The 25,374-nt window shown below is 42.9% G+C and overlaps 1 protein-coding gene across 1 annotated transcript in view; it reads left to right on the top strand.

The window, feature by feature from the left end:
* Positions 1–25,174, top strand: part of LOC133121354 (uncharacterized) — a 343,999-nt gene extending 318,825 nt beyond the window's left edge. Inside the window, 8 exon segments of the mRNA XM_061230554.1 lie at positions 3,397–3,422; positions 6,947–7,250; positions 8,918–9,232; positions 18,100–18,414; positions 19,770–20,099; positions 21,491–21,805; positions 23,193–23,507; positions 24,093–25,174. Coding sequence (XP_061086538.1) covers positions 3,397–3,422; positions 6,947–7,250; positions 8,918–9,232; positions 18,100–18,414; positions 19,770–20,099; positions 21,491–21,805; positions 23,193–23,507; positions 24,093–24,097 — 1,925 coding nt within the window. The 3' untranslated portion in view covers positions 24,098–25,174.
* Positions 25,175–25,374: the final 200 nt, after the last annotated feature.

Here is a 25,374-nt window from a genome sequence, read left to right as displayed (position 1 = left end):
CACTGTTGCCTGCAGACACTCATTCTTGTACCACTCTCCAGCCCTTCGGCAAAGAAACTGTCTTCTGCTACAGCCAAATATTTCAGTCCAGAGAACCTGCTGCCATTTTTCTACATCCCAGTTCCTGTGTTTTCATGTATAGTTGAGTTGCTTGGCCTTGTTTCCACGTTGGAGGTATGGCTTTTTGGCTACAATTCTTCCATGAAGACCACTTCTGACCAGACCCCACAGTACATGGGTGTACCTAGGTCCCACTGGTTTCCGCCAATTCTGAGCTGATAGCACTGCTGGACATCTTCCGATTGCGAAGGGAAGTAAGTATGATGTGTCTTTCATCTGCTGCACTTTCCTAGGCCGACCACTGCATCTACGGTCCTCAATGTTGCCCGTTTCTTTGTGATTCTTCAACAGAGCTTGTGCAGCATATCTGAAAACCCCTGTCTGCCTTGAAATTTCTGCCTGGGAGAAACTACCTTGTGTCTTGTTGTTGTGCTCTGTCTTGCCATGGTGTATGACTTCTGACATTAAACTGTCTTCAGCAACCTCACCTTGGAAGCAGAGTTTGGCTGTTCCTCACCCAGTTTTAACCCTCCAACTCAGCTGTTTCTGTTTCAGTTAATGATTGTGTTCCAAACTACATAGAAAATTGATGATCATTAGCTCCTGTTTGGTATAATTGGTTAATCACACACCTGACTATACGCCTACAAAATCCCTAAATTTGTGCAAGTGTACCTAGAAGAATTTATGCTGGTTTGAACGCTGAAGGTTGGTCACACCAAATATTGATTTGATTTAGATTTTTCTTTGGTCCACTCACTTTCATCTTGTTAATCGATAAAAATAAACTATTAACATTTCTATTTTAGAAAGCATTGTTACTTTACAGCATTTTTTCACACCTGCCTAAAACTTTTGCACAGTACTGTATGTATATATATGTATATACACTCACCGAGCACTTTATTATGAATACTTTTTCTTTATTACACCTACTCATTAATGCGATTATCTAATCAGGCAATTGTGTGGCAGCAGTATAATGCACACATCAACCATCAGAATGGGGAAAAATTGTGATCGAAGTGACTTTGACCGTGGAATGATTGTTGGTGCCAGACGAGCTGGTTTGAGTATGTTTGTAACAGCTGATCTCTTGGAATTTTCACACACAACAGTCTTTAGAGTTTGCAGAGAATGGTGCAGAAATATTGAGTATGCAAAAGAGTATCTCTGAACACACAGTGGAGTCACAGTGGAGGCTACAGCAGCCAAAGTACTTGACTGGATGTGTCAAAAGATCAATTTAAGTTGGTTTCAGTTTTTCATCTATGACTCAAAAGTACAAAAGCATTCCCCTACTATAGTGCAGCAATCCTTATTCCCTTTTCCATCATCCTGTAGAAAAATCAGCATACCGTCATCATGACTAACATAGATGCAAACAAATGTCTGGGATCTATAGAAAGCTCTCCTCTGCTGCAGGTCATCAGCACCTGTTCCACCTTGAGTCCCATTTTAAGGGCTGATTGCTCTCCCTGTATATTGCCTCAGTTTGCTGCTTTTCCCATGTAGCTTGGCCATGTATTTTGGCCATTGTTTATTATGTTTGCCTCTGCCCTATACATTACTTCAGCCATTTCATTCTGAAATAAAATGACACCTGCGACTAGTGATGGAGAAATGAGGCTTGTGAAGTATTGAGGCTTCCTATTACTCAAAACCTAAAGTGTAGACTAGTGACACCTGCTGGTAAAATAATGTACAGCTGCCAAATTATTTCAAATCCTATGCCACTTGCTGGAGGGCAGAAACATTATTGACTAGTAACCTTTAGCAAAGTGTAGGCCACTACTGGTGTAATCAACAATGATTCTCATGATTTACTCCAAGCCTACAGTTATCGATCACTCTAGCACATGGAATCATACTTCCCTCGAGGGTCTTCAGCGCATTTATCCCTGGTTATGATTTGCACTTTATTGTATGTTGCCCTGGGTAACAGCATCTGCCAAATGACTGCAATGTAATGTAACCATTAGGCTGTTTGCAAATTATTCCCAAGTAATTTACGTCTATATTTAATGTCTGATTCAACATGTTAGAAAATTAGTCAATGATACAATTATGTGACTCTTTACTCCAAAATTGAGAACATAGGACAATTGAAAGAAAGAGGGACAGTTTGTGTGGGCTCAATTTGGCAGTAAAAGTAACTGGAGACGGCAACGGCAACGACAACCAGTATGACAACCAGTATGACAACCCACAAGTTAAATTGGGGGTTTGCTTTGCACAGTATCTGCAGCCCGAACCCAAGAGTGCCTGAAACTCCAGCCAAACCAATCACATGGTTTTGCACAAAACAAGGCCCCGGTTGTCATCAGTCGTGTGATTTTCTGAAAATGATACACACGCCTCAGAGCCTTAGTGTCATTAGTAACATCGCAACCTGCGTTTCAGAAACACTTCCCTGCCCTGAAGGAAGAGGCACTGTACCTACCCTGCCCTGTGCTGCCCCCGTCTCTCCCAAAACTGGTCTGAACTGGTCAGCCAGCTACCAGCTGTTTCACAACCTAGCTTGAGCTGTTTTTTTCAGCTGGGTGTCATATGTAGACAAAGATCCCAGCAACAAACAAAGCTCAACATAGGCTGTTCTACTGCAACTGGATATCATCAGGAAGGAGGACTAAAGTACAGTCGGAAGAGGTGTGTTTTCATTCTGCATAGAAATTATGCTATTATGACAGTGGTAGGCAAGTCATTCCACCACTGAGGACAGTACAGTGAATACCTGGTGCTCGTAATGAGGGAGCACAAGGCGACCAGCCCTGTCATGTGGGAGTGGTCCTTGTTAAGGTGTAGGGAGTAATTCAAGTTTGGATGTGTCGTGGGGTAGTCCCCTTAGCAGCCTAACAGCAGTTAAAACAACAGTCCTCCAGATGTGTTGATATTACATGTGAAAAACGTAAACTCCCAGATTTCTTGGTATACTGTCCTTAAAAGCACAAACCAGGCCTTTGATCCTGATCATTAAAATGTGTCCAGAATGTACCATCTGGTGTTCATAACCATTTGAAATTTAGAGCTAGGCCTCCCCAGGCAGTGAGATTTGATCATGGGGGTCAAGGCAAATGGCTTTCACTTGCACAGATATCCACACAGTTTTCCCTAGGTTCCTGGATGGTTATGATGTCTTAGGTATACCGTTGTGGAAATTAGACCATTGTACCAGTCGCACTGAAACAATCAGAATAATACCAAACATTACTATGTTCTGATGTGGGGAGTGTCCGCCTCAGAGCACTGTGATCAGAAATTCTAAACCTTTCAAAGGCAAGATTGACTGCAGGTGTTGCATCTCCGCCTAGCTCAATCAGGTCTGTGATTTAGCAGACAATGGGATTTCAATTAGTTAACTAGTTAATTGTAATAATTGTTATAAGACAGTGGCAGTCAAAGAGGGCAGTTTGTGTTTCTGGATTTCATGTAAACTTCTGCTCTTATTTAATTTTGCCCGGTGCCATAATTTTGGGCCAGAGCTAAGTGTATTAATACGATTGTGAAACACTGCTGATAGCTGTTTCTAAATTAAAGTAAATCCTCTGGAGTAAAACGTTTCTAACGATAATGTAGGCTAATATTATTTAATCCCTTTAACCTAACGGAAGAAGAACTTACTGCTCATGGTTTTATCTTTGTTAATTCTGGACTTATCTTTGGTTTCAGGTGTTTGGTTTCAGGCGCGCACAGATGTTTCTTTCTTGTCCACAGATCTGCATTTCGCCGAAGCCCTGGTCCAAATAGCTCCACTTCGGGTCATACGAGGCTTTCAGTTGCTAAGTACGCAGCGTTCTTTTCGTTCTCTGTTCAAAGTTAATGGAAGACGAACGGAGGGGAAGCATTTTTCATACTGATGCTGGTGGCCTATCTGAGTAAAATAGAGCAGTAGTTCTCAAAACCCTACGGGGAACCCACAGCGTGCTGTTTTTTTTTTGTTGTTACAATCAATCTCTCGCTGAATTACGGTTATTGAACAAACGTTTTAAACGTTCTTTCATGATCGTTATTCTTTTTTAAAGTGCCAAAGTTTCATGTGCCCTTAGGCATTAATAATGGAACAATAGACTACTCAGAAGGGTTGCGGTTTATGAAATAAATATACAGTAAATTATTAACTGATTATTTATATTCATATCAATGTCTTATGTGCGTGTGTTTGTGTGGGAAGGAGCTAAGATTGTGAGGGCGGGAGAGAGAGAGCGAGGATTGACCCACTCCAGTTTACTGTTAATCCCGCTGTGACGCTCCCACTGAGCCGGAATGCCCAGAGGTTTCCAGCTGTCCGGGCCGTGGCTCTGAGGTCTACAATTTTGTCCTTGATGTCCTTAGACAGCTCCTTTGTCTTGGCCAATGTGGAAACGTTGGAATCTGATTGATTGTGTGGACAGGTGTCTTTTATACAGCTACATAATGATGTAACGAATTGACACAGGTGTTTTGGGTAATGAGTTGAGATTAGGAGTGCTTCTTAATGGAAAACTAACTGGTATCTGTGGGAGGCAGAATTATTGTTGATTGGTAGGGGATCAAATACTTATTTCATGGAAAAATACGATAATAAATTTATAAAATGTATATGATGTTGTTATTGTGGATTATTTTGTGATATCTCTCAATGTTAAAATGTACCTATGATTAAAATTCTACACAGTTCCATTCTTTCCATTCCATTCCAAGTGGGCAAACGTACAAAATCAGCAAGGGATCAAATAATTATTGCTCCCAATGTAAATATAGAACATGTAGGCTAGTTTGTGATACAAAAATGTTTTTTGCCTTTCTGTGTCTCTATTTTTTCATAACCAGATATGACTGTGGTTTCATTCAGGGCTACTGTTGCATGCTATTTTCATAGCAGGAAGCACCTGCTCGGTCTCATGCGCAAATCGGCGTCGTTTCAGCGAATCGGTAATGCAGAAAATGTATTCTCTGAAAGTCATCATTTAAATCTTTTCAATTCCGCAGTGTCAAACCATATTTTTAAAGCCACAGCAATATTTTTGAACAAACTAATAATTTAACAGATATAATCTACAAGAACTGCTAAATTCTTCAAATTACACTTTGTGGCAGTTGTGTTGCAGTTATTGTTTTTGTATAAATACCAGTGCGGATCAGACATCGCAAACACTATGAATAAACATACATATAAATGCAAATCAACATAGTGGGACCTGCTAGGTAGGCTATAACACAGTTTGGAGCCTGCGTAGTTTTCTCCGTAGGCTCTGTTTGCATACCTGCTTCTTACTCGCTTCGTTTTACGATCGCCGTAATCAGTAGGGCGTGAGGATTACATTTTTAATACGGTGGTTTTAAAAAGATAAAAAGATAAAAAAAGATAAACATTTTTTTCTATTTTTTATCTAGTGATTTTTTTCCACTAGATTTTGCATGGTCATTGGAGAATCAAGTCTGAAGAATGATGATCTCAGGAGCTGCACTGTTACTCCGATTGCTATCGGCCATTTTAACTAATAACCCAGGTAAGACTTATCTTAAATCTCTTAAATTAAATAAACAGAACTTTATTTGTAAAAATCCATATCAAAGAAGATTTTGTTTCTGATGACAGCATCTCAGGGACGTCAGGGTAGTAAACCACCTCAGACCACTAAAAGCCTTTTCATATCAAAAGTTTTTTTTATTTTTTAGAAATAGTCAATGTTATGAACCAGTAAGCAAGTGAAAGAGTGGACAGTGAATGTAGTTTATCTAGCCACATCTTTTCCATTTCTGATGGCTTACTGCACCACTTGGTGTATGACTTCCAAACTTCTAAGACTAGTCGATATTTTGGTTAAGGACAATGAAAAGTCAAATAGATCATTTATTCAGAATATATACAATGCCAAATTTGGGTCCGGCAAGTAAATGATCAAAAAGTGTTACAGATTCAAACAAGTAGTTGGTAATGTGGAAAGTTTTCAATCAATATGAAACTTTATATTCTTCAAAAGGTATAATAGGCGTACTAATACAAAACATTTGGTTGATACTGTAATGCATTTGCATGTTTTGATTGCGGGGCGGCACGGATGGTGCAGTGGGTAGCACTGCTGCCTCACAGCAAGGAGGTCCTGGGGCCGGGGCCTCTCTGTGCGGAGTTTGCATGTTCTCCCCGTGTCTGCGTGGGTTTCCTCCGGGTACTCCAGTTTCCTCCCACAGTCCAAAGACATGCAGGTTAGGCTGATTGGAGAGTCTAAATTGCCCGTAGGTATGAGTGTGTGAGTGAATGGTGTGTGTGGCCTGCGATGGACTGGCGACTTGTCCAGGGTGTATTCCTGCCTTTCGCCCAATGTATGCTGGGATAGGCTCCAGCCCCCCTGCAACCCTGTTCAGGATAAGCGGATTCAGATAATGGATGGGTGGATGGACAAAGAAACCGTTGCTTCAGAAAAATGTGATGAGGCCAAAGTTATATGCTACCGTAAAAATGTGTATGAATGCCACAGCTCACTCATGAGGGTGTAGACAACCACGGTTTCAGTCCTCTGAAACATGTGGTGTCACCAGCTTCTCCTTTTCACACTGCAAAGTACAGCCAAGCTCTCAGAGTGGCATCAGTGGAAGATCTTACCTATGCGGATTTGACATACAATCCATCAGCAAACGATCAATCAATGCCAGTCACTAGAGAGGGATGAATAGAGTCCCCTAACTGATTGAATCCTCCGATAACCTAGCTGATGCAATCAGCAGGTATTGCCCTATGGTGGCACGGGCACGGTTCTGATTCAATCTGAGGCTGTGAGGTTTATCCATGCAACATACCATGGTGCCTTAAATGAATGTTCCATGGAGACGACCCCAAGGAAAGTCTTCTTCATAATCATCCAAGAATGTGAATTTTCTTTATGTATTTCATGTAGCTAGATCCCAGGTCAGACTGGTGAATGGAAATAATCGGTGCTCTGGAAGAGTAGAGATCTTCAATGCTGGCCTGTGGGGAACAGTGTGTGATGACTCCTGGGACCTAAACGATGCTGAGGTGGTGTGTAGACAGGTGGGCTGTGGCAGTGCTCAGTCTGCTCCAGGCAGTGCCCACTCTGGACAGGGCAGCGGGTCCATCTGGTTGGATGATGTGAGCTGTTCTGGAAGTGAATCCTCCCTGTCACAGTGCCAGCACCCTGGGTTTGGCTCTTCCAACTGTGACCACAGTGAAGATGCAGCTGTGGTTTGTTCAGGTAGGAAATCTCTGATGTTTTCATAACTGGATAAAATGGACCATTATTATGATGTACAAGAGAACATAACCATTCCTATTTGTAAAAATAATTCCAAGCATTACGTGTGCACAGTGAGTCAATGTGGGTGCCTGTCAACCCAAGATCTAAATATTATCTGATCCATCAAAATCTTAACCACTTTTAACCTTCTTATTATGTGATTTTTTGAATTTCCTAATTTGGTTGGATTAAATACTAAACATGCAATAAACATAATGCTATGCAAAGTCCCGTACTAAAGTTGCATACAAATTAAATGCAGTGTGATTTTGACTCTGTAACTGTATAAAATGTAAAAAAAATATGTACAATGATTTTTATTTTCTTCTCAGATTTCTTTGTGAATGATTCTGGTGGCACTGTCCTGTGCAGGTGCCAAACTTTCACTTACTTTTCCTTAGGCTCTAAAATGAGATATTCCCCACAGACTTTTCATATTTATGGATAAAAGACTCATAATTTTGGAAAAAATAAGAAGGTGACACACTCTGAGTAAAAATGTTTCTAGTAAAATATTTTTGTGTTTATTTCAACTGTTGGGCTCAATTTGACAGTGAACATAAAACCTTGATCTCATCCTCTCTGTGCAAGATGAGTACAGATTACATACATCTATCATCTCTCTCACTTTTTCTGAAAATAAACTTCATTTTGAAACGTTTGCTTCAGAAAAATGTGATGAGGCCGAATTTTTATGCTACTGATGTAAGGTCAGGGCTGGGCGGAGAGCCAGAAGCGACAAAGCGTAAAATGAATCGAAAAAGAAATAAAGCCCAGAACGGCTATTAGAAAATAAAACAACCCTTAGAAAAACAGGGCGAACCACCCGACCAAAACAAGTGCTTGTAGGTGAGCACTGACCGTCGCAAACCGGGGATCAAAATAAAGTACAACCTAGCGAAAATACGAGGCACGAAAATAAAACCCTTGAGGCGCAGCTCAGGAAAAAAACACAAACCAAAATACAATTATCGGGGACAATGTCCCTCTACCACCGGCTCACACGAGCCCGAAAAATAAAGAAGAAAACAGAGAACCTTTAGGAAGGCGACAGTATACACAACGCAAACATCTGAACACCTTCCTTACCTTTTCACTTTACAATGGGAACACACCCCAGCACAGTACCTGACTCGTAAGTTATCAGAGTCTAGTGCTTTTACCGGCTTTGCGCAAGAGCGAACAGTTGGACACAAAAGCGTAGAATGACTGCCAGCACTGGCTTTAAATACTCTCAGGAGGAGGATTCCCCTGGCCCTAATGAAGTCCAGGTGAAAACAATGAGACCCTGCAAAGTAAAGCTCTCAGAGTGGCATCGGTGGAAGATCTCACCTTTGCGGCTTTGACATACAATCCATCAGCACCCGATCAATCAGTGCCAGTCACTAGAGAGGGATGAATACAGTCCCCTAACTGAATGATTCCTCCGATAACCTAGCTGATGCAATCAGCAGTTATTGCCCTATGGTGGCACAGGCACGGGTCTGATTCAATCTGAGGCTGTGAGGCTTATCCATGCAACATACCATGGTGCCTTAAATTAATGTTCCATTGGAGACGACCCCAAGGAAAGTCTTCTTCATAATCATCCAAGAATGTGAATTTTCTTTATGTATTTCATGTAGCCAGACCCCAGGTCAGACTGGTGGGTGGAGATGATCAGTGTTCTGGCAGAGTGGAGATCTACAATGCTGGCCAGTGGGGAACAGTGTGTGATGACTCCTGGGGCCTAAGAGATGCTGAGGTGGTGTGTAGACAGGTGGGCTGTGGCAGTGCTCAGGCTGCTCCAGGCAGTGCCCACTCTGGACAGGGCAGCGGGCCCATCTGGTTGGATGATGTGAGCTGTTCTGGAAGTGAATCCTTCCTGTCACAGTGTCAGCACTCTGGGTTTGGGTCTCAGAACTGTGGTCACAGTGAAGATGCTGCTGTGGTTTGTTCAGGTAGGAAAATCTCATATGTTTTCATAGCTGGCTTACATGGACTATTATTACAAGTGAACAAATATACAGTACTGTGCAAAAGTTTTAGGCAGGTATGAAAAAATGCTGTGAAATGAGAATTCTTTCAAAAATAGAAATGTTCATAGTTAATTTTTTATCAATTAATAAAATGCATGAACAGAAGAAGTGAATGAGCAGAACATCTTGGATAACTAGCCACAGTTCTTCTGTGGATTTAGGCAGCCTCAAATGTCTCTTTGTGCAATACCAGACATACTCGATGATGTTGAGATCAGGGCTCTGTGGGGGCCATACCATCACTTCCAGGACTGCTTGTTCTTCTTTACGCTGAAGATAGTGCTTAATGGCATTGTCTGTATGTTTGGGCCCATTGTCCTGCATGAATGAATTTGGGGCCAATCAGATGCCTCCCTGAGGGTATTGCATGATGGATAACTATCGGCCTGTACTTCTCAGCATTGAGGAGACCATTAATTCTGACAAAATCCCAGACTCCATTCGTAGAAATGCAGCCCCAAACTTGCAAGTACCTCAACCAAGCTTCAAAAAGAGCCGACGCTGGATCCCTCCATCATCCAGAACTACCGCCCGGTCGGTATCTCTTCTTTCTTTTCTATCTAAAACCATGGAACAACCCAGCTCCTGGTCCAAGCGATGGTTCTGTCCCACCTGGACTACTGCAATTAGCTCTTGGCTCGCATCCTAGCGTCCACCATCAGACCCCTCCAACTTATCCAGAATGCAGCAGCTCGTCTGGTCTTCAACCTTCCCAAATACTCACGTCACCACCCTGCTTACTTCCCTCCACTAGCTGCCTGTCATGGCTCGCATCAAATTCAAAACATTGGTGCTAGCCTTCCAAGCAGTTAAGGGGTCTTCCCCAGCTTACCTACAAAAAATCATCAAACCGTAGACCCCTGCCAGACCTCTTTGTTCAGCCTCCACAGGCCGCTTGGCACCTCCCCCTCTCCAAACATCCACCTCACGCTCATGACTACTGTCTGTTCTGGCTCCACGGTGGTGGAACAAACTCCCCATTGAGGTCAGAACTGTAGAATCTCTTCCCACCTTCAAGCGCAAACTGAAGAGGCAGCTTTTCAAGCAGCACCTCTCCCCATCCCTCCCTGCTTCCCTGTGAACCTTAATTGTTGTCTTTCTGTGATTTACTTTTTTGTGTATCAGTATTTTTAGTTTGGCTATGTAAGCAGTGTTTGGCTAGTTAAGGGGTTTGGTCATAATTTTGCTTTGTTTGTTGTTGGTTTGATTGTTTGATTAAAAAAAAAGAAAAAAAAGAAGAAATTCAAATAGGCCCTGGTCCTTATCTTAGTTGTGCAGGTAGCAATTTAATTTTTACTTCCTTCTAGGGTCTTTCAGCGCACTTATCCCTGGTTATGGATATGCACTTTGTTGTACGTCGCTCTGGATAAGAGCGTCTGCCAAATGCCATTATTCTGATGTAATGTAATGTAATGTCTTGTTGCTGTCACGTTTCAGGTCTGTCTTGCCTTGTTTTATGTTTTATCATTTTGTCTTAGTCACGTATTGTCTTATCATGTATTATGTTTGTCTAGGTTCGTGATGTTGTTTAGTTTATTTCTTGTTACGATTTATTTTCTTGTCATATCTAGTTATGTTTTCGTTACGATTATTTTACCTTGTTATGTTGAGTAGTTATCATCTTAGTTCGTTTATTGTTATGTTTTGATTTATGTTTATTGTTACGCTAACTGGTCGTTGTTTAAACATACACTTTTACATGTCTTTCCGTAAACCTTGCATTCTGGCTTTCTCTCTCTCTTTCTGTCACTCACACCCTAATTGTTTTGTTTGTCTATTTACTAAAACTTCTAATGTTAGATCAGGATTGGGTAATACTAACAGACTAATCATGTGTTCATGTTACCTTACGTTTCTCGTGCATGTCATTTACTAATTTACTAATGCTAGGGCAGGATAGGTTTATTACGAACGATTACTAATTATCTTGTTAAACTTGTCATCCCTCGCACCTGTTTTCCATTCCCTTGCTGCTCTCTAACTAATTGTCTACACCTGTCTACACCCGCATTTATAGCCCAGTCGCACTTCTGTTCTTTGCGAAATTGTCTGCCTCTTGTCCGTCAAAGCAACTATTACTATTGATTTCACGTTAAGATCCAAGCCTGTTTATCGACCACCGTTTATTGATTTCTGTTTCGTTGACCATCGCTTGTTTTTGACCACGTCCTTGTCTACTGTTTTTTGTACCTTTGCCTCGCTGTTTTGTTTTATGGTTTCAACTCCCGCATCGCCCTCGACTACGACCCTGCCTGCTGCCCGCCTGTCCTTCTGCCCCGCTGACAGCTCTCCTGCTACCGGACCTCCCTGCACGTCTACCGACTACGAGTTTGCCTCTTCCCTCGGCACCGTGTTTTCTGATTATTTATTGTTTTATTGGCTGGATCTACGTGTATGGACTTTGCTTGTTTTGACTACGCTCCTGGGATTCGTCCCGAATAAAGCCCTGATGGGACTTTATTTTACCATTGTTTCTGAGTCGTGCATTTTGGGTCCAACCCCTATGCACCCGTCTCAGAACAATTTCGCCACAATGGACCCTGCTGACTCTACTGCCATGTTCCACGCCCTCCAGGAACAAGGAGCCATCGTCCGGCAGCATTCACAAGGGATCTCCGAGCTTCACCTGGAGATTTGTGAACTGTGTGCGGAGATGAGGAGGCTCGCCGTCGCGGTCCTGCCACAACCACGGGAAGAGGTTGGAGAACCTGAGAGGTGCAAGGCCTTCCTACTCCAATGCGAATTCGGTTTCAAGCAACAGCCCCAGACCTACAACAGCGACGACCGTCAGATTGGCTATGTGATGGGACTACTCAAGGGGAGGGCGTTGGACTGGGCTACTGCGGTGTGGTCCGGGGGTTCATTCCCTCCTCGTTACCCGGTCTTCGCCGATGAGATCCGGAAGGTGTTCCAACACGCATCCAGCGACCAGGAGCCGTCCCAGAGACTGATTGCTCTGTGCCAGGGACGGAAGACCGTGGCAGACCACTCCATCGACTTCCCCACCCTCGCGCTGGCCACTAGTTGGAATGATGCGGCGTTGGCGAATCTCTTCCTGGCCAGCCTGAGTGAGACGCTCCAGGACGAGTTGGCGCGACTGGACCCCATCACCCAGTTCAACCAACTCATGCGCACCACGAACCGCCTGGTCAACCGTGCCAGACAACGGACATCGGTCTGAGAGACTGATCCCTCCCGGCAACCCGTACCCCAGGCAGGGGCCTAGTCCTCGACTGGAGGAGCAGCACTCTGAGGGATCCAAACCCATGGACCTGTCCCGGGCCGGTACGAGGATCTCTGTTGAGGAACGAGCACGCCACAGAACCACCGGCTCGTGCTTCTACTGTGGGAGGCCGAGTCACACCGAGGCTCGGTGCCCCTTCAAGACCAAGAGACCAGTGGAGGTGAGAGCATTCGACAGATATGAGGGTTCTAATAGAGACAACCATTGTCCCATGCTCCCCACCTTGTTAATTCTACCCGACAGAACAACCCGGGTTAACGGGTTGGTGGATTCTGGAGCGAACGCCAACCTCATTGATGAAGATTTGGTTTCTGAACTGAACATCCCCACCCTCCCTCAACCCCACCCTGAGAATGCGCGGTCGCTGGATGGAAGGACTTTCTGCCGCATGACGCACATCACCATTCCCATACAACTGGTCATTTCTGGAAACCATCGGGAGATGATCCGGTTCCGCGTCATCCAGTCCCCCAATGACCAACTCATCTTGGGATTACCCTGGCTCCAGAAACACAACCCCACGATCAACTGGAGCTCTAATCAAGTGCAAGCCTGGAATCCCAAATGCCATCTGTCCTGCTTGCGTTCGGCTCCACCACCAGCAGAGGGAGTACCAGCTCTACCACAGACCCCCAAGCCCTCCTTGGAGAAGGTTCCCACTCCTTACCAAGACCTGGGCATGGTGTTCTCTAAGACACAAGCTCAGTCACTGCCTCCTCATTGACCCTACGACTGCGCCATCAAGCTCCTTCCCGGTTCGTCACTCCCCTCAAGTCGCCTATACAACGTCTCCAGACCGGAAAGAGAGGCTATGGAGAAGTACATCCATGACTGCCTGGCTAACGGACTAATTTGCCCATCTTCCTCTCCCGTTGGCGCGGGATTCTTCTTCGTTCAGAAGAAAGATGGCTGCTTACGCCCGTGCATCGACTACAGGGAGCTGAACAACATCACGGTGAGGAACAAGTATCCTCTGCCCTTGATGGACTCCGTGTTCCACCCACTTCACGAGGCCACCATCTTCATCAAGTTGGATCTCCGCAACGCTTACCACCTGGTCCGCATCCGTGAGGGCGATGAATGGAAGACCGACTTCAACACCTCTCTCGGACACTTCGGATACCTGGTCATGCCATTCAGCCTCACCAATGCTCCTGCTGTGTTCCAGGCCCTGGTGAATGACGTTCTTCGGGACTTGTTGGGCCGCCATGTGTTCGTCCACCTGGATGACATCTTAATTTCCATCCTGACGGTGGTGGACCGATTTAGCAAAGCGGCACACTTCATCCCCCTGGCTGGATTGCCCACCGCCCAAGAGACAGCTGACGTTCTCCTGAGAGAAATATTCTGCATCCACGGACTTCCCTCGGACATTGTTTCAGACCGCGGCCCTCAATTCATCTCTCAAGTTTGGAAAGCGTTCTGCGTGGCCCTCGGGGCCACAGCTAGCCTCTCTTCGGCCTACCACCCTCAGTCCAATGGCCAAACGGAGAGGGCCAATCAGGACCTGGGGGCCGCTCTACGCTGCCTATCGGCCAAAAACCCTGCCGCATGGAGCAAGATGCTTACCTGGGTGGAGTACACACACAACACCTTACCCTGCGCCACCACCGAGAAATCACCATTTGAGGTCTCCCTGGGCTACCAACCTCCACTGTTCCCTGACCAGGAGGCCGAGATCGCCGTTCCCTCCCTCGCCATCCACATGAAACGTTGCGCCAAGGTTTGGAGGGATGCCAAGGCCGCGCTTTTAAGCACGGCAGACCGTAATCGGCGTTTTGCTGATCACCACCGCACTCCAGCTCCTGCCTACAACCAGGTGACTCCGTCTGGCTGTCCACTAAGGACATTCCCCTCCAAGCCACCTCTCACAAACTGCAACCCCGCTTTATTGGTCCCTTTAAGATCCATAGTATCATCAACCCTTCCTCTGTTAAATTGTCACTCCCCGCTTCCCTTAAGATTCACCCCACATTCCATGTTTCTTGTATTAAGCCTGTATCCTCTCACCCCATATGTCCCCCGGATCCCCCACCACCTCCCCCCCGCATTATTGACAACCATCCTGCATTCACTGTTAAAAAACTCTTGAACATTCGCAAGAGGGGCCGTGGGATACAATACTTGGTAGACTGGGAGGGCTATGATCCTGAGGAGCGTTCCTGGGTCACTCCCAGTCTCATTCTGGACAATTCACTCATCAAGGACTTCCATCGTGACCACCCTGACAAATTCAAGGGACCACCAGGAGTCGGTTGTTAAGGGGGGGGTCCTGTCACATTTCAGGTCTGTCTTGCCTTGTTTTATGTTTTATCATTTTGTCTTAGTCACGTATTGTCTTATCATGTATTATGTTAGTCTAGGTTCGTCATGTTGTTTAGTTTATTTCTTGTTACGATTTACTTTCTTGTCATTTCTAGTTATGTTTTTGTTACGATTATTTTACCTTGTTATGTTGAGTGGTTATCATCTTAGTTTGTTTAGTGTTATGTTTTGATTTATGTTTATTGTTACACTAACTGGTCGTTGTTTAAACATACACTTTTACATGTCTTTCCGTAAACCTTGCATTCCGGCTTTCTCTCTCTCTTTCTGTCACTCACACCCTAATTATTTCGCTTGTCTATTTACTAAAACTACTAATGCTAGATCAGGATTGGGTAATACTAACAGACTAATCATGTGTTCATGTTACCTTACGTTTCTCGTGCATGTCCTTTACTAATTTACTAATGCTAGGGCAGGATAGGTTTATTACTAACGATTACTAATTACCTTGTTAAACTTGTCATCCCTCGCACCTGTTTTCCATTCCCTTGCTGCTCTCTAACTAATTGTCTACACCTGTCTACACCCGCATTTATAGCCCAGTCGCACTTCTGTTCTTTGCGAAATTGTCTGCCTCTTGTCCGTCAAAGCAACTCTTGAGCAGTATTACTTTTGATTTCACGTTAAGATCCAAGCCTGTTTATCGACCACCGTTTATTGATTTCTGTTTTGTTGACCATCGCTTGTTTTTGACCACGTCCTCGCCTACTGTTTTTTGTACCTTTGCCTCGCTGTTTTGTTTTATGGTTTCGACTTCCGCATCGCCCTCGACTACGACCCTGCCTGCCGCCCGCCTGTACTTCTGCCCCGCTGACAGCTCTCCTGCTACCGGACCTCCCTGCACGTCTACCGACTACGAGTTTGCCTCTTTCTTCGGCACCGTGTTTTCTGACGCTCCTGGGATTCGTCCCGAATAAAGCCCTGATGGGACTTTATTTTACCATTGTTTCTGAGTCGTGCATTTTGGGTCCAACCCCCATGCACCCGTCTCAGTTGCCGTGCTCAGGCTTGCCATGGTGTATGACTTCTGACATTAAACTGTCTTCAGCAACCTCATCTTGGAAACAGAGTTTGGCTGTTCTTCACCCAGTTTTAACCTTACTATACAGCTGTTTCTGTTTCAGTTAATGACTGTGTTTCAACCTACTGCGGTGACCCGCTGGGATAGAGAGATAGAGAGATAGAGAGATAGTAAAATTGGTGAACAAAAATTATTTTTTATTTTTTTTCACATGTGCCTTCAGGGCACTCCTCAATTATCCAGCACAGACAAGTGCTTTTCTTTTCCAACAAAAAAACCAATAAGGAAAAAAACAAAAAAAACAGGAGAAAAAATTAAGTGGCCGAAAAATTAGGAACAGGAGAAAATCCGTTTTTATTCCGCTCGATTCCGTTCAAGCCTGCCTGGGAGGCTCCCATCTGGATTCAGAGAGGGAGAGATTCGCTGGGTTGTGGGGATAGTGATTTGCTCACGTGAATCCGGGACTTTGAGGTTTCGTCCACGGGGTTTCTTTTGTGAGTATGAGGTCTCTCGTAGTCCGGTCCAAGATTGTTCCACGTCTTTTGGAGCGGGTTTAGCTCTTTGGTTCGATAGCAGTGTTCGTGCACTCTGGCTCCGGGTATCCCTCCTCCGTCATGAGCCCCGTTCTGTGTTTGTGTTCTCCTTTTTGAAGGGCGCCGCTCCCTTCCCCGAACTCGGCTCAGCCGTGCCTGTTCAAATAGAGCATGTTGGTAGAGTGCGGTCGCATTCCGCACGTGTCTCGTCCCGGGGGTGCTGGCCTTGGTGCTGATTCTCCTCCTGGCCTCTCTCCAAGGTGCCGCTCTTAAATATGACAGTGGAAAATATTCGGCGTTAATCAGCTTCCCCAGCTCTTGGCGCCAGCGCCACCGATCGCAGGTCGGACCACCACACTACATATTAAATTGATGATCCTTAGTTTGGTATAATTGATTAATCACACACCTAACTATATGCCTACAAAATCCCTGACTTTCTGCAAGTGTACCTAGAAGAATTGATGCTGGTTTGAAGGCAAAGGGTGGTCACACCAAATATTGATTTGATTTAGACTTCTTCTGCTCACTCACTTTGCATTTTGTTAATTGATAAAAATAAACTATGAACATTCCTATTCATTGTTACTTTACAGCTTTTTTTTCACACCAGCCTAAAACTTTTGCACAGTACTGTATATTTATATATTATATCTGTAAAAAGAATTCCAAGTATTACGTGTGCATAATGAGTCTAATGATGCCTGTCAACGCAAGATTTAAATATAATCAGATCCATCAAAAAAATTCTCTTTTTTTCTCAGAATTCTTTGTGAATGATTCTGGTGGCACTTTCACTTACTGTTCCTTAGGTTCTAAAATGAAATGTTTCCCACAGACTTTTCATTTTCATGGATAAAAGGCAAATAATTTGGGAGAAAATAAGAAGGTGACACACTATGTGTCAAAATGTTTCCATTACAATATTTTTGTGTTTATTTCAACTGTCGGGCTCAATTTGACTGAATACGTAAAACCAGTCATAAAATGTGAACATTATATGGGGGCTAAATAAAGCTTGATCTCATCCGCTCTGTGCAAGATGACTACAGATTACCTTTTTAAGCATTTTATCATATCGGCCACTTTTTCTTAAAATAAATGATAAAGAAACCTTTGCTTCAGAAAAATGTGATGAGGCCAAATGCATATGCCACTGTAAAGGAAAGAATTTTTTGACGTGAATGTGGGCCAGAAAAATTATTTTGAATATACAATCTGCAATCACATCCACATTCATATGTTTGAATGCCACTGCTGACTCAGGAGGGTGTAGATAACCACAGTTTGAGTCCTCTCAAACATGTGGTGTCACCAGCTTCTCTTTTTCACACTGCAGAGTACAGCCAAGCTCTCAGAGTGGCATCAGTGGAAGATCTTTCGTATGCGGCTTTGACATACAATCCATCGGCACCCGATCAATCAGTGTCAGTCACTATAGAAGGATTAATACAGACCCCTACCTGAGTGAATACTCCCGTAAGCTGGCCGATGCAATCAGCAGTTATTGCCCTATGGTGGCACGGGCATGGTCCCGATTCAATCTGAGGCTGTGAAGCTTATCCATGCAACACAACATGCTGCCTTAAATGAATGTACCATGTAGAAGACCCCAAAGAATGTGAATCGTTTCATGACCATTGTTTTTATGTATGTCACGTAGCCAGTGCCCAGGTCAGACTGGTGGGTGGAGATGATCGGTGCTCTGGCAGAGTGGAGATCTACAATGATGGCCAGTGGGGAACAGTGTGTGATGACTCCTGGGGCCTAAATGACACCGAGGTGGTGTGTAGACAGTTGGGCTGTGGCACAGCTATTTTTGCTCGCCGTAATGCCCACTTTGGACAGGGCAGCGGGCCCATCTGGTTGGATGAAGTGAGCTGTTCTGGAAACGAATCCTCCCTGTCAGAGTGCCAGCACTCTGGGATTGGGTCTCACAACTGTGGTCATCATGAAGATGCTGCTGTGGTTTGTTCAGGTAGGAAATCTCTGATGTTTTCATAACTGGATAAAATGGACCATTATTACGATGTACAAGAGAACATAACCATTCCTATTTGTAAAAATAATTCCAAGCATTACGTGTGCACAATGAGTCAATGTGGGTGCCTGTCAACCCGAGATCTAAATATAATCAGATCCATCGAAATCTTAAGCATATTTAACCTTCTTATTATGTTTGAGGTCAGTTTGATCCCATTCAATATTTGATATCTCTTGAAAACCAGTTACCACTTTTTCATATTGATACTGTATGATTTTTAAAAAATTTCTAATTTGGTGGGATTAAATTGGAAACATGCAATAAACATAATGCTATGCAAAGTCCTGCACTAATTTGGCATACACATGGTTGGTGCAGCGTTATTTTGACCCTCTGTAACTGTATAAAATGTCAGAAAATATACAACCATTTAATTTCTTTGTGAATTATTCTGGTGGCACTTTTCCGTACAGGTGCCAAACTTTCACTTACTGTTCCTTCGGCTCTAAAATCAGATGTTTCCCATAGATTTTTCATATTTTTGGATAAAAGGCTAGTAATTTTGGAGGGAAATAAGAAGGCGATACACAATGTGTCAAAATTTCTATGAAAATATTTTTGTGTTTATTTCAACTGTTGGGCTCAATTTGACTGCAAACGTAAAACTGGTCATAAAATCTTATCCTAATGTTTGGGTTAAATAAAGCTTGATCTCATCCTCTCTGTGTAAGATTACTTCAGATTACATTTATAAGCATTTTATCATATCTCCCACTTTTTCGGAAAATAGGTTGTATATTTTGACAAAGAAATCTTTGCTTCAGAAAAATGTAATAAAGCTGAATTCATACGCTAATGTAAAGGAAAGTATTTTTTTGGTGCCAGTGTGGGCCTGAAAAAGCTCATTATTTGGAATATACAATCTGCAATCACATTCATATGTGTAAATGCCACTGCATTGATTCCTTCAAGTCCAAGCTTAAACCATACTGTTATTCTTTAGCGTTTTTACCCTGATGTGGTTTTATATGCGCCTGTGTCCATGTTTTGTCATTCTGTACCTGTGTGCTGTGTGTATTGTTGCTTATGTAGGTGTTTTTGCTTTTAGCCTTTTTTATTGTGATTTTTAACGATGATTTTAACTGCCTGCTCTGATTGTACAGCACTTTGGTCAACATGGGTTGTTTTTAAATGTGCTTTACAAATACATTTGATTTGATTTGATTTGATTTGATTTGAGTGCTGATTCAGGAGGGTGCAGACAACCACAGTTTCAGTCCTCTCAAAAAGGTGGTGTCAAAGAGAATGAGACTCTTTTCATGACCGTTTTTTTAATGTGTTTCATGTAGCCAGTGCCCCGATTTCCACTGGCCAGGCCAGACTGGTGAGTGGAGATGATCAGTGCTCTGGCAGAGTAGAGATCTACAATGATGGCCAGTGGGGAACAGTGTGTGATGACTCCTGGGACCTAAACAATGCTGAGGTGGTGTGTAGACAGGTGGGCTGTGGCAGTGCTCAGGCTGCTCCAGGCAATGCCCACTCTGGACAGGGCAGCGGGTCCATCTGGTTGGATGATGTGAGTTGTTCTGGAAGTGAATCCTTCCTGTCAGAGTGCCAGCACTCTGGGTTTGGGTCTCACAACTGTGGTCACAGTGAAGATGCAGCTGTGGTCTGCTCAGGTAAGAAATCTCTGATGTTTTCATAACTGGATAAAATTGACTATTATTAAGATGTTCAAGAGAACATAACCATTCCTATTTGTAAAAATAATTCCAAGCACTATGAGTCAATGTAACAGTACAGGGTGTCTGTCAACCCAAGATCTAAATATAATCTGATCCATCAAAATCTTTTCCGCTTTTAACTTTCATATTATGTTTGGGGTCAATTTGACCCCATTCAATGTTTGACATCTCTTAAAAACCAATGAGCACTTTTTCATATTGATACCATGATTTTGAGAATTTTCTAATTTGGTAGGATTAAATAGTAAACATGCAATTAACATAATGCTATGCAAGTCCTGTACTAACTTGGCATACAAATGTTTTGTGTTGAGTTATTTTGACCCTCTGTAACTGTATAAAATGTAAGAAAATATACAATGATTTTTTTTTTTTCTCAGATCTCTGTGAATTATTCTGGTAGCACTTTCCTGTACAGGTGCCAAACTTTCACTTACTGTTCCTTAGGCTCTAAAATTAGATGTTTATCGCAGAAGTTTCATATTTATGGATAAAAGGCTAATAATTTGGGAGAAAATAAGAAGGTGACACATTACGTGTCAAAATCTTTCTCTTACAATATTTTTGTGTTTTTTTCAACTGTTGGGCCAAATTTGACCGCAAATGTAAAATCGGTCATAAAATCCTAACATAATGTGACAGTTAAATGAAGCTTGATCTCATCCTCTCTGTGCAAGATGACTACAAATTACATTTTTAAGCATTTTATCATATCTCCCACTTATTCTGAAAATAAATTATACTTTTTGACAAAGAAACCTTTGCTTCAGAAAAACATGATAAGGCCAAATGTATATGCTAATGTAAAGGAAAGTCTTTTTTTGGTGCCAATGTGGGCCAGAAAAAATCAAATTATTTGCAATATACAATCTGCAATCACATCCACATTCATAGGTTTGAATGCCACTGCTGACTCAGGAGAGCATAGACAACCACGGTTTCAGTCCTCTGAAACATGTGGTGTCCCCAGCTTCTCCTTTTCACACTGCAAAGTACAGCCAAGCTCTCAGAGTGGCATCAGTGGAAGATCTTACCTATGCGACTTTGACATACAATCCATCAGCACCCGATCAATCATTGTCGGTCACTAGGGAGGGATGAATACAGTCCCCTAACTGAATGATTCCTCTCATGAGCTGGCTGATGCAGTCAGCAGTTATTGCCCAATGGTGGCACGGGCACGGTCCGGATTCAATCTGAGGCTGTGAGGCTCATCCATGCAACACAACATGCTGCCTTAAATGAATGTGCCGTGTAGAAGACCCCAAGGAAAGTCCTCTTCATAATTACCCAAGAATGTGATTTTTCAAATGTATTTCATGTAGCCGGTGCCCCAGTCAGACTGGTGGGTGGAGATGATCAGTGTTCTGGCAGAGTGGAGATCTACAATGATGGCCAGTGGGGAACAGTGTGTGATGACTCCTGGGACCTAAATGATGCTGAGGTGGTGTGTAGACAGTTGGACTGTGGCAGTGCTCTGGCTGCTCCAGGCAGTGCCCAATCTGGACAGGGCAGCGGGCGCATCTGGTTGGATGATGTGAGTTGTTCTGGAAGTGAATCCTCCCTGTCAGAGTGCCAGCACTCTGGGTTTGGGTCTCACAACTGTGGTCACAGTGAAGATGCAGCTGTGGTCTGCTCAGGTAGGAAATCTCTGATGTTTTCATAACTGGATAAAATTGACTATTATTAAGATGTTCAAGAGAACATAACCATTCCTATTTGTAAAAATAATTCCAAGCATTACGTGTGCACTATGAGTCAATGTAACAGTACAGGGTGTCTGTCAACCCAAGATCTAAATATAATCTGATCCATCAAAATCTTTTCCGCTTTTAACCTTCATATTATGTTTGGGGTCAATCTGACCCCATTCAATGTTTGACAACTCTTAAAAACCAATGAGCACTTTTTCATATTGATACTGTATGATTTTGAGAATTTTCTAATTTGGTAGGATTAAGTAGTAAACATGCAATTAACATAATGCTATGTAAGTCCTGTACTAACTTGGCATACAAATGTTTTGTGTTGAGTTATTTTGACGCTCTGTTACTGTATAAAATGTAAGAAAATATTCAATGATTTTTATTTTCTTCTCAGATTTATTTGTGAATTATTCTGGTAGCACTTTCCCATACAGGTGCCAAACCTTCACTTCCTGTTCCTTAGGCTTAAAAATTAGATGTTTATCGGCAAATTTTCATATTTATCGATAAAAGGCTAATAATTTGGGAAATAATAAGAAGGTGACACACTATGTGTCAAAATGTTTCTCTTACAATATTTTTGTGTTTTTTTCAACTGTTGGGCCAAATTTGACCGCAAATGTAAAATCGGTCATAAAATCTTACCATAATGTGACAGTTAAATAAAGCTTGATCTCATCCTCTCTGTGCAATATGACTACAAATGACATTTTTAAGCATCTCCCACTTTTTCTGAAAATAAATTATACTTTTTGACAAAGAAACCTTTGCTTCAGAAAAACATGATAAGGCCAAATGTATATGCTAATGTAAAGGAAAGCATTTATTTTGGTGCCAATGTGGGCCAGAAAAAAATAAAATTATTTGCAATACACAATCTGCAATCACATCCACATTCATGTACGTAAATGCCACTGCTGACTCAGGAGAGCGTAGACAACCACGGTTTCAGTCCTCTGAAACATGTGGTGTCCCCAGCTTCTCTTTTCACACTGCAAAGTACAGCCAAGCTCTCAGAGTGGCATCAGTGGAAGATCTTACCTATGCGACTTTGACAAACAATCCATCAGCAAACGATCAATTAATGCCAGTCACTAGAGAGGGATGAATACAGTCCCCTAACTGAATGAATCCTCTCATAAGCTGGCTGATGCAGTCAGCAGTTATTGCACGGGCACGGTTCGGATTCAATCTGAGGCTGTGAGGCTCATCCATGCAACACAACATGCTGCTTTAAATGAATGTGCCATGTAGAAGACCCCAAGGAAAGTCTTCTTCATAATTACCCTAGAATGTGATTTTTCAAATGTATTTCATGTAGTCGGTGCCCCAGTCAGACTGATGGATGGAGATGATCCGTGCTCTGGCAGAGTGGAGATCTACAATGATGGCCAGTGGGGAACAGTGTGTCATGACTCCTGGGACATAGACGACGCTGAGGTGGTGTGTAGACAGTTGGGCTGTGGCAGTGGTCAGGCTGCTCCAGGCAGTGCCCACTCTGGACAGGGCAGCGGGCCCATCTGGTTGGATGATGTGAGCTGTTCTGGAAGTGAATCCTCCCTGTCACATTGCCAGCACCCTGGGTTTGGGTCTCACAACTGTGGTCATCATGAAGATGCTGCGGTGGTTTGCTCTGGTAGGAAAATCTCATATATTTTCATAACTGGCTTAAATTGACTATTATTACGATATTCATATTCATATGTGTAAAAATAATAAGTGTGCATATTGAGTCAACGTAACAGTACAGGGTGCCTGTCAACCCAAGATTGAAATATAATCAGATCCATCAAAATCTTTTCACCTTCATATTATATTTGGAGGTGGCACGGATGGTGCAGTGGGTAGCACTGCCGCCTCACAGCAAGGGGGCCCTGGGTTCGAATCCCGGTCGCCCAGGGCCTCTCTGTGTGGAGTTTACATGTTGTCCCCGTGTTTGTGTGGGTCTCCTCCCACAGTCCAAAGACAGAGGTTAGGCTGATTGAAGAGTTACAGACTATTATTGGATGATGTGCAATTATTTAAAACCAAACCGAGTAGCCTACTGGGTTAAAGCACAAGCTAGGTTCGCTGTTTATGAAGTACTGGTAAGGATGGTGAGCAGCTCACATAAAACTACTGGGCGTAAACAAAAACTGTCAAAGTGAAACCATTTAAAAAATGTGCTCTTGATCATGAAATATATCATCTGCGTAATATGATTTTACTCATGATTTTGTAGAATGATGCAGCCACCCGTGAGATGATACTGCAAGTATCATTGAACATGGCGGCTCCATTGCTTGGATTGCGGCCACACTATCGCTGGGGTTGCAGTCCTGCTGCTGGTCAGAGTGCTTCTCCTCTCATCATTACTCCGGCTCACACTCTCCATCTGCCAATGTCGGCTACTGCCTGCCAACACAGAAGAGCTCACCTTTTGTCCTTGTATTACTGCAAAAGCTCTGACTGTGATTACATAATTAAAGCAACTGTCGGTTCATCTGTAAAAACTGTGTGTGTTCAAGTGATCAATTAAGTTTACTTATTTTCATATTTCGGTGCATTGCATGTGACTGCAAGATCTTTACTTTATTATAAATGAGGTCAATCGTGACGATTGTTCTTCAGAAGTGGGTTCTGAGGGCAAAATGAGCAAAAATGATGACTGTGCCATGCTCTGACATTTCTGTCATTCCAATCAACTTTAATCAACTGATTCCAATGTGTTTCATATCTTTGTTTTCAGAAACGTGGCGAGACTAGAATAACATAATACGTGACATGACAATAAAATAACTAAGACAATCACTAAACAGGAAACATAACGTGACAAACATGAAATGTGACAAGATAAGGTAGATAAAGATGTTTTTCCCTTCCTTTGCATGGGGGTTTCCATCTGGATGAAGTGAAAGTTTATGTTTACTGTTTGTCATTGGCCTCGTTTGCACCTGGTCATGTGTCTTCATGTTTCTCGATAGTATCGAGATATGACTTAACCACATTGCATTTTCACTTAGTAGTCAGATGATTCTCTGGTCTCTGGTTGCGTGCTAATTTGACTGTGAAATGGAATACCCTGACAACCCACTTCTTGTTTTGTTTCTCCTCTCACAGGGCGAATATGCGGTTAAGTGGTCTTAAATGCATGAATATAAATTACTTTCTATTAACTCATGATTTGGAGTAGCTACTGTTCACTAATACTTGGCGTGTTGAGCCGAAAATGTATACTCTGTTAAATTTAGACTGTAAATGCACATGCACTTCACAAATACCTTTACACTGAGTCATAATTAAAATTGAAGAGAAGACCTTCGATTTCTGTGTTTTGATTTATGCCTTTATGCCTAAAGTGTAGACTAGTGACACCTGCTGGTAAAATAATGTAGAGCTGCAAAATTATTTCAAATCCTGCGCCACTTGCCATAGTGCTGAAACATTACTGACTAGACCTTTAGCAAAGTGTAGCCTACTACTGGTGTCATCAATAATGATTCTCATGGTACTGCTTCATGATA

The sequence above is a fragment of the Conger conger genome, chromosome 2 (genome assembly GCF_963514075.1).
Source record: "Conger conger chromosome 2, fConCon1.1, whole genome shotgun sequence".
In the NCBI taxonomy this organism is placed as follows: domain Eukaryota; kingdom Metazoa; phylum Chordata; class Actinopteri; order Anguilliformes; family Congridae; genus Conger; species Conger conger.
Note: the sequence above shows the minus strand (reverse complement) of the source record. Positions and strands in the feature narration are given on the sequence as shown.